Genomic DNA, 9552 nt, shown 5'->3' on the forward strand with positions numbered 1-9552 from the left:
AGTAAAATAACGTTTCCCTGTCATTCCTACCCCCCAGTGCTACAGCCTGCCGTCGAGGCCTTCTTTCTGGTCCATGCCACAGAGCGGGAGAGCAAGCCTCCCATTAGAGACACCCGTGAGAGCCAGCTGGCACACATCAAGGACGAGCCACCTCCACTCTCCCCTGCCCCCCTGACCCCAGCTACTCCTTCCTCCCTTGACCCATTCTTCTCCAGGGAGCCCTCGTCTATGCACATCTCCTCAAGCCTGCCCCCTGACACACAGAAGTTCCTTCGCTTTGCAGGTACAGGGAACTCTTAGGCCCATAAAAGAAGGCTTCATTTTTTACAGGGTCACTTCATACACTTTATTCATAGCTGTTTTCATAGGGGAGAGGCGGTGAGAGTGCATGTTATGAATAAGTGTGTGGTGGGGAGAGGAGAGAGAAAGGGAAAGAATGAAGCTAGTGATATAGGGCCTGGGTTTGAAAAGCCTTTTATGCCACATGGTCTTTTTTCCCTGAAACACAGAGAGTTGCTGTCTGGTTGGCAGTAATATAGCCTTCTGGGAGCCAAGATGTGCTGATTCTTGGTGTCCTTCCTCCCCTCAGAGACTCATCGCACTGTGTTAAACCAGATCCTACGGCAGTCCACCACCCACCTTGCTGATGGGCCTTTTGCTGTCCTGGTAGACTACATTCGTGTCCTCGACTTTGATGTCAAGCGCAAGTATGTGTCCTGGAGGCTATGGGTTGGAAACTTTTCAAGTGGTATCTCTCTTCCCAGAAAGAGGCCAAAATTCCTCCTGAAGGAGTGTTTCCAGGGAAAAGAAGTTTCCCTTGGTGGCAGCCCTTGGAATGGTGCTAGGCAGGAGGGAGGAGGTTCATCTGTGCCACTGACCGTCATCATACCTAAATACTCCCTCTCCTTCTCCATTTCTGTCTCCATTCTTCATCAGAGAAATGCAGTCCTTTCTTTTTTAATCACATGACTTCTAAAGTTCCATTCCATTCTTTGGGGTCATACAAGAGGTGTGGGTAGCCACAATACACTTACAGCAGGGCTTGGGGGCAGTGGGGGCCCCACAGCACTCCCGTCATCCTTACCCTTGTCTTTTCTGTGCACCTACACGTACTGCCTGCTGTGCCACAATCTCTGTGGGACTTTATGCAGTAGAGATAGGAAAATTTGGTGTTGGTAATGAATGACCCACTTATCCCAACTACTGAGTACTTTTCACCTTCCCCTGGGGAGCAGATGTTTAGTAGAAGATGGGAGAAGCATCATTATAGGTCTTCATTCTAATCAAGCAAACAGAAACTTGGTCTGCCACACCCAATCCTATATTCCTTCCTTCCCTACCTCCCAAGATATTTTCGCCAAGAGCTGGAACGTTTGGATGAGGGACTCCGGAAAGAAGACATGGCCGTGCATGTCCGCCGTGATCATGTGTTTGAAGACTCCTATCGTGAACTACACCGGAAATCCCCTGAAGAAATGAAGAATCGATTGTAAGAGCCCAGAACGAGAAAAGACAGGATGGGAGGGTGGAGGATCTTCCTACGTGGTAGTGAAGGCTTACTCCAGTGCCAGATGTGCAGGGGAACTCCAGAGGAATTCCAGATAGGAACCCTGTATAGAAAATCTCACTGAGCTGTCTCCGCTCTCCTCAGCCTGGTCTCATGAGACTGATCTTCTATTAGCTAGCTGGCCCTTGAGCTGAGCTACCCACCAATTCCCAGGGAGAAGAGTCTTTGGAATTTACAAAGATAGACCCGATGACTTCGCAGAGAGTTTTCTGTTATACTAGGAATGGGAAGCCTGCTAAGCAAATGCTATTCAGGCTTGGGAGAGACCACACTTGCATAAATGGCCCCTCACGAAATTGGTAATCACTCACTGGTAACTCTGAGCTGCCTAGAGGAGATCAGCAGTTTATAATAATATGTGTCATGGAAGCCAGTGAGATGATAAACCTGTTGGTGTAATTTGGTGCTCCTGAGCTCAGGAACCTGATTCCTCCTCTACCTCATGGCATGGGCTCACCATCCATGTTACCACATAGGAAGTCAGGCTTCTGAGACAGACTGGGCCCAGCTCCTCCACCACCAAATCCTTACAGACATCAGACTGAGCTCAGGCCTCTCTGACACCACTTGTCAACTCCTCTCCCTGCTTCCCCTAAGTGAGGCCCTCATTTGGCCTCTGTACCTTTCCTGTTGCTGTTTTCTGGAATATTGATAAGCTTTTAGTGATAATTCAGGATATCTTTTCTATGATGCTTTCTTGTCCCAGATCCCCACCGTTCCTCTGGGCTTTCCTGGTACTCTGCATTCACCTCTGTTCTCTGATCCTGCACTCCCCAGCCACTGCTTCACTCACTCACTCACTCACTCGGGTCATGCTACATAAATGAATGGATTTGTGCTGGGCTTTCTGCACATCTGTTTCTGGTCTCTTATGCAGGTATATAGTGTTTGAAGGAGAAGAAGGGCAGGATGCTGGAGGGCTCCTGCGGGAGTGGTATATGATCATCTCTCGGGAGATGTTTAACCCTATGTATGCCTTGTTCCGTACCTCACCCGGTGATCGGGTCACCTACACCATCAACCCATCTTCCCACTGCAACCCCAACCACCTCAGCTACTTCAAGTTTGTTGGACGCATTGTGGCCAAAGCTGTATATGACAACCGCCTCCTGGAGTGCTATTTTACTCGGTCCTTCTACAAACACATCTTGGGCAAGTCTGTCAGGTGAGGAATGTGGCACAGGATCCACATTCTCACTTGACAGGTCCTTTTCTTGTGTCCCACCCCCGTACTTCTCTCCTCCACCCTAACCTATGACTCTAATTGTGTTTTTCTAGATACACGGATATGGAGAGTGAAGATTACCACTTCTACCAGGGCCTGGTTTATCTGCTGGAAAATGATGTCTCCACACTAGGTTATGACCTCACCTTCAGCACTGAGGTAGGTCGAGAAATCTTGACTGCAGCACATCTTATCTAGTCCAGGAAACCCATTGGGGGACCACCCTTGAACTGGCAGTGGATAAAGTCTCATGCCCCATTCCCCATCTAGCAGTGAGCAGTGGATATTTGCATGAGACATCACAAACAGAAAAACCAGGATTTTGTAAAAACAATCCAGGGTGTTTCCTAGTTTCCTTTTTATTTTTTTTTAAACTGTTCAGTATAGTATTCTTCATTCCCAAAAGTAGCTCATTATAACAGATTTAAGTGAAAAACAGTAATTTTTAAGGTTACTCTTCCTCCAAATTGTTTTCCGTAAAGATTGTGCTATGTCATGTTACACATGTTAACCATGGCTTTTCCCTATTGCAAAGTTATGCGCTCATGATAAAGGACACTTTTTTATGACCTTGTTTTTGTCTTTCTGCCCAGGACATGTCAAAGAGTTCAAGTAATCCTAGGTATTTATATAAATCCCATCCTAGACCAAGCCTGACATGAATGATTGGTATTTTGGGTATTCTAGGTCCAAGAGTTTGGAGTCTGTGAAGTTCGTGACCTCAAACCCAATGGGGCCAATATCTTGGTAACAGAAGAGAATAAAAAGGAATATGTACACCTGGTGTGCCAGATGAGGATGACAGGTAGGGGAAATGTCCCTTAGACTCTTTATCGTTCATACGGAAGAGGTCAGGTCTCAGTCATTTCACAGATACTGTTTTTTCTCTTTCCCTGTGCCAGCCACAAGTGCCTGGCACAAAGAGTCTACAAACATCTGACCAAAAAATACTTCCCTTCATCCACCTCCATTCAAGGGCCAGAAGCAGTGTTAGGTGAAACAGGCAAACCATTCAGTATCCTTGTTGCTGTAGAGCTAGACTGAGGATCTCTGACCTCTTAACAGTTGTGTGAGTTTAGACGCCTCATGGCTTGTTGGTTCTCTCCCCAGGAGCCATCCGTAAACAGCTGGCAGCTTTCTTAGAAGGCTTCTATGAAATCATTCCAAAGCGCCTCATTTCTATCTTCACTGAGCAGGAGTTAGAGCTCCTCATATCAGGACTGCCCACAATTGACATTGATGATTTGAAATCCAACACTGAATACCACAAGTACCAGTCCAACTCTATTCAGGTGAGCTGCTGCTGGCATCCTTCCCCATGTCCCTAAGCAGTGCTAGTTGGTATGACACCACATAATTCAGCACTGTTAGGGGGCAAAGGGATATAGGTGACAGCGTACTTACACCTAACTCTTCATCCTTCCAATACGTGTTTTCAGGGGATGTTCCTGCCCATCTTATGGAATGAAAGAACTGGACTTGCCTAAGATTCAAGATTCCAACCCCCTCACACTGACTTCTTGTGTCCTTTCCCATAGATCCAGTGGTTCTGGAGAGCATTGCGTTCTTTTGACCAAGCTGACCGTGCCAAGTTCCTTCAGTTTGTCACGGGTACTTCCAAGGTGCCCTTGCAAGGCTTTGCTGCCCTTGAAGGCATGAATGGCATTCAGAAGTTTCAGATCCATCGAGATGACAGGTCCACAGATCGCCTGCCTTCAGCTCACACATGGTAAGAAGAAGGGGTTGTTCTTCTTTTTAGCATTCAGACTGAGCTTTCCTGTTTGTTGCTTCTAGACCCCTAACCAAGGGCAGGAACCCCAATCTGGCCTCAGCTGTACTAGATCTGGAGTAGTGCATAATTTGGTAGTTTTGTGGAAAAGGTGACATTTGAGATGAGAAGCTGGCCCAAATTCACAGTGAGGCTGGGGAGACATTGTGGGTGAGCACTGCCACATGAGAGCACAGTGTACTCCAGGGCTGAGCTGGAACAAGGAGTTAAGAGGGAACAGAATGCTTAAAGATGTTGATCACCAGAGGTTGGATCACCAGTGACTCCAAATGCCTCTTTGGAGCTTGCACATTAACCCATAAGTGAGACTATGGTGTTTAAGGACTGACAGAGTCAGATTTATGCTTTGGGAAACTGATGGGCAGTATTGGGGCCAGATTAGAAGAGGGAGGACGAGGCCTAGGACAAGATTTCAAGTCTGCAAGAGAGGAAAAGTTTCCATCAGGGAGGAGAGGTCAGTGGGCACCATGGGAACATAGGGATCATGACTATCTTTTGTCACAAACTGATATTTTTTTCTTTCTCTAGTTTTAATCAGCTGGACCTGCCTGCCTATGAGAGCTTTGAGAAGCTCCGCCACATGCTACTATTGGCCATCCAGGAGTGCTCTGAAGGCTTTGGGCTGGCCTAATAAGGCCCCGCCCACCACTGTGGGGTTTTTCTACCATGTTGGACCTGGGAATTGGGGGGAAAGAAAAACAAAAAAGAACCAGAAAGAAAATGTCAAAAACCAATAAATGAAATCCACCAACTCACCATGTGTGTGTCCCAGCTTCCCCATCTTCCCCAGCACATACCCATTCCCCCTCTCCTGCTCATTCTCTCTCCCTCTCCCTCACTTCCTCTTCCCTGTTCCATGCCGTCCATGATCCCCAGCCCATGTGTTAAAAAGGCAATAGCCTTTGCAGGGACCTATTGGTCCCAGCTGTTTGAACAGTGTGCTCCTCAGATTCTGTGTTCAGAAGGATTTGCTGCATTGAGACTTGAAACCTTTGGATAGGGGAAAAATTATATATATATATATTTTTTTGTTCTGTTTGCATTTCTTAATTTGTGCTTGGAATGTGTTGATGTGCACAGCTAATGATTCAATGCGAGACAAGATTGGCGTCTGTGTTGTGGAGGTTTCAAATAAAGAGCACTCTTCATAACTCACTTTTCACAACGGAGTTTTTTTCAAACTTAAAGGAAATAACTCTTGAACACATGCTAGACATCTAGAGAAAAGATGCAAATGGACTCTCCAGAAAACCATCTTTGCCACCACCACTGGTGCGTCTTCCTTCTTCAAAGTCGGTTTCCCCATTGTCAGGAGAGATTGGCAACCACCAGGAATTGAGGGGAGCCTGTTTTTTAGAATGGGATCTGCACTTGAGGGCAGTGATGGTGTTAAAATTTGCAGCCAAGGACAAAGCATCACCTTGCTTGAGGGGAACAAACCAGCAAGTTGTAAGAAACATTCTGAGAACTCAACCCAACCGACAGTTCTATGTGATGAGCCTTTATAACGGCCTCAAGTGTAGAGCTCAGTTTAGAATTTTTATTTCATTTGATGTTTTAGGTTTTCTAACAAATTTCAGTAAGCAAGTAATTGGACCAGCTCTCCAGAACAATCTTCCCATCCATTTTGGTTTTGTTTCATCATCTGCCGATCTGTTCACAGATCACCCAGTAGAGTAGTCTCTTGGTTTTTACTCCATCCAGCAGTTAAAGCTGATCCAAGGACTTTGATGGTTCCAGCTTTCAAAGAAAATAATAAAGGTTTAGTTAGAAAAATAACCCCAAGTGATGCTTGCTTTGTGTGTGTTTTCTCATTTTCTGAGGCTCTATTTTGTAAAGATTTTCTCCTTAACCTAGCCCCTTATCCCCTTGGTCCTGATGCAAATGGCTGCTAGACATTTTCTCCCTTTTTTAAAATATTCACACTTGCCTGTGCCTCATTCTGCTGAAAACTGAGAAGACAGATGAACTGACTCTGTCCCTGCTATTGAATTTCTGGTCAAGGGGGAAGGAGACTGAGTAGTTCTGTGACAGATGGAGGGAAGGGGTCCCTAGGTTCCCAGAGCAGAAGTCCTTGACCTAGCCTGGAAGGTCAGGGAAGGCTTTCCATTGTCAGGCACTCATGAGTTGAATCCTGGCTGGGAGTTAAGATTAAGGAGAGGAGGGTGATGACACAGCTTGAGCAAAGGTTGATGGCCTGAGATGAGGCTGGGAGTCCAGCAGAGCTTTGAAATGAATAAGCAGAAATACAGTGCAATTGATAAGCTTAAGAATGGATTCCTCGAAAAACCAAAGTAGAAAGAAACCTCTGACATTTAAATTTGGGAGGCATAGGGTTCAGGAGTTGGGTGTGGAAGCTGGGAGCACAGATGGAATAACCCTGAAGAAAAGTGAATCTAATTCAGTGGCATCCTACAAATATTTAACGTATCTAAGCATGACTTGCCTTTGGGATGTGTCTATGGTGTAATAATCATCACCTCAAAGTCAAATAAGAAAAATTCTGTCAATTGATGCAAGGCATTTGCTAACAATAATTATTACTGGTAACTTAAAGACACCACCCTGGTAAGGTTGGCCCAGACCAACAGCCAACATCACACAGGAAGCATAAGGTGGCCAATTACCACTAATAACACTCGTATGTCAGTTCTAATCACTTCAGTAAAGTAGAAAATAAGGTACAACTACTGAGGAGAAACTGCTAGCCAAAGAGAACCAAAAGTTAGTAGCACTTAAAAGAGGCCAGCAAGAGGACTGGTTACAATGAAAAAAAAAAAACTCATGTAGACATTGTCCCAACAAGTGTGAATAAATAATACAATGGAATCCTGTGTAGCAGTAAAAATGTATATCAACATGCATAATCTCAAAGACAAGGCCTGCTTAGAATCTAGTCACAAAACAAAACATATAGCATGTATGTATCAATAGCATGAAAAACCGTCCATATGTATGAAGAGTGAAAATCCATGCATGAGTATGACAGAGTACTGCACAATGTTCAGGATAATCTGTGGTAGACAAGCAGATGCAGTTTGGAAGAGGTAATCACACAGTTTCAACTACCTTGGTAATGTTTATTTCTTAGGTTGGGTGGTGCTAGACACATGGGCGTTTCTTATAATGCTGTATACTATGATACTTTATAACAATGACATTTCATAATCTTTGAGATATATGACTTATTAAATTTCACAATAAATTTGAGGTAGGTAGCAGGGGAATCAATAACAGGCCTAATTCTACATGAAGGCTGCTTGCATGACATGATTGAACATGTCCCTTTATGCCCTCAAGTAATTCCCTCCACTGATCATTATGATTACCATGGGTTACCTCCTTATTAAAATAGTCCCTTTTTTTATTAGAGTGACCATGTAATTTATCATCCAAAGTTGGAAAATTTAAGAATAAAAAGGGTACTATTAATAATTATGCTGGGCCACAGGGATAAACTGAATAACTGGAATGTATGGTTCTTTGAGATATGTGTCTGTCTAGGCTGGAGAAATAATTATCACCCCTAATAAGCAAAATTCCATTGAGCACTTACATGGACTGACAATACTGAGAAGGCTCTGTGTGAAGAGAAGGAGGCAGGTGTTAGGAAACTATGGGGGCATGGGTACACAGAGACTTAGCAGGCAGGGGTAGCAAGATTAAACATGTTCTCAAATACAAGCAATAACCAGTTAGAAAACGAACAGGAAATAGATTATCTTCACAACAGTAACAAAATACCAAAGAATGGCCTTAAGAAGGAGTGTTTAGGACTCGTGAAAGAAAAATGAATGGAAACTCATGAGAAGCATAAAAGACAAATGAAGAGATGTACATTTGCATAAAAATGCAAGTATAGCTGGCTTTGAGACTGTGGGAGACAAACTGACATGCTAAACAAGATGGGAGTTCAAATAGACCTGACAGAATGGCCTTAGCGGTGAGGTGAATATTCAGCATGTTGTGGTCTGTAAAAAAAAAAAAATGAGGCACCAAGAGTTAGTTGTGGAAAGAATAGTTTTGTCAATGTTAAGGTTAGGAAACTTGCCTGAGTATTGGGAGGGTAAAAAAATACGAATTTATAAAATTTTAAATTTATAAAATATAAATATAAATTTTGCCCTGCACTTCACACGAAATAAATTCAAGAGTGAAAACTATGAACTGATATTTTAAAGCACAAAATGAGGATATGGGCAAATAATAACTGATCTGGGATATAGAAAACCTTAGGCTAAAATCTACAAAGACATCATAATGGAATATATATCATAATGATACATTTGACTACTAAAATGTTGGCAACACCGTGAACATAATTAAAAAAAACAATGATAATTCCAGGGGGGAAAATGTCCCTAACAGGCAATGGGTTAATACTTTATATGTATATACATATATTTTTTAAATATATATATATATTTTTTAAACTTATGAATCACTAAGAAACAAACTCCCCAACAGAAAAACATGCAACGATATGAAAAGATGATTCACAAAAGAAGAAATATAAATGAACAATAAGTATATAAAAATGCTTACCTCTGTGATAATTATTACCTCTGTAATAATCAAAAATCCATTAAAAGCCCAGTGGAAACCACTTACCAAATTGAAATATATGATGGTTACCAGAGGGAAGGTGTGGGGATAGTTTAAACAAGTGATGGGGATTAAGGAGTGCACTTGTGAAGAGAGCCAGGTGATGTACGGAATTTTGAATCACTATATTGTACACCTAAAACTAATATAACACCTAAATATAATATAACCAATATAACACCTAAAACTAATATAACTAACTGGGATTAAAATGTGTGTGTCTGTGAGCACAGGTATCAGAGAATGTGAAGAAATAGGCACTGCTGAGAAATTGGCACCACTTTTCTGATGTGTAGTTTTGTAATGTCTACTGAAAAAGAGAAAAGCAGCCGCTGACTTCTGGGAGCTGGTCTAGCATTCAGTTAG

At 43.1% G+C, this 9552-nt stretch overlaps 1 protein-coding gene across 40 annotated transcripts in view; it reads left to right on the forward strand.

The window, feature by feature from the left end:
* Positions 1–5736, forward strand: part of HUWE1 (HECT, UBA and WWE domain containing E3 ubiquitin protein ligase 1) — a 171741-nt gene extending 166005 nt beyond the window's left edge. For 34 of the 40 annotated variants that reach the window (XM_082717517.1, XM_082717511.1, XM_082717518.1 and 31 more), the window contains 9 exons: positions 38–283; positions 590–707; positions 1349–1489; positions 2445–2732; positions 2846–2951; positions 3480–3597; positions 3903–4084; positions 4331–4521; positions 5110–5736. In XM_082717517.1, the coding sequence (XP_082573643.1) occupies positions 38–283; positions 590–707; positions 1349–1489; positions 2445–2732; positions 2846–2951; positions 3480–3597; positions 3903–4084; positions 4331–4521; positions 5110–5212 (1493 nt within the window). In that variant the 3' untranslated portion in view covers positions 5213–5736. The remainder of the gene's footprint in view (positions 1–37; positions 284–589; positions 708–1348; positions 1490–2444; positions 2733–2845; positions 2952–3479; positions 3598–3902; positions 4085–4330; positions 4522–5109) is intronic. The other 6 variants (XM_082717526.1, XM_082717531.1, XM_082717530.1 and 3 more) reach the window with 1 other exon arrangement.
* Positions 5737–9552: the final 3816 nt, after the last annotated feature.

Source organism: Mustela nivalis (assembly GCF_964662115.1).
Source record: "Mustela nivalis genome assembly, chromosome: X".
In the NCBI taxonomy this organism is placed as follows: Eukaryota; Metazoa; Chordata; class Mammalia; order Carnivora; family Mustelidae; genus Mustela; species Mustela nivalis.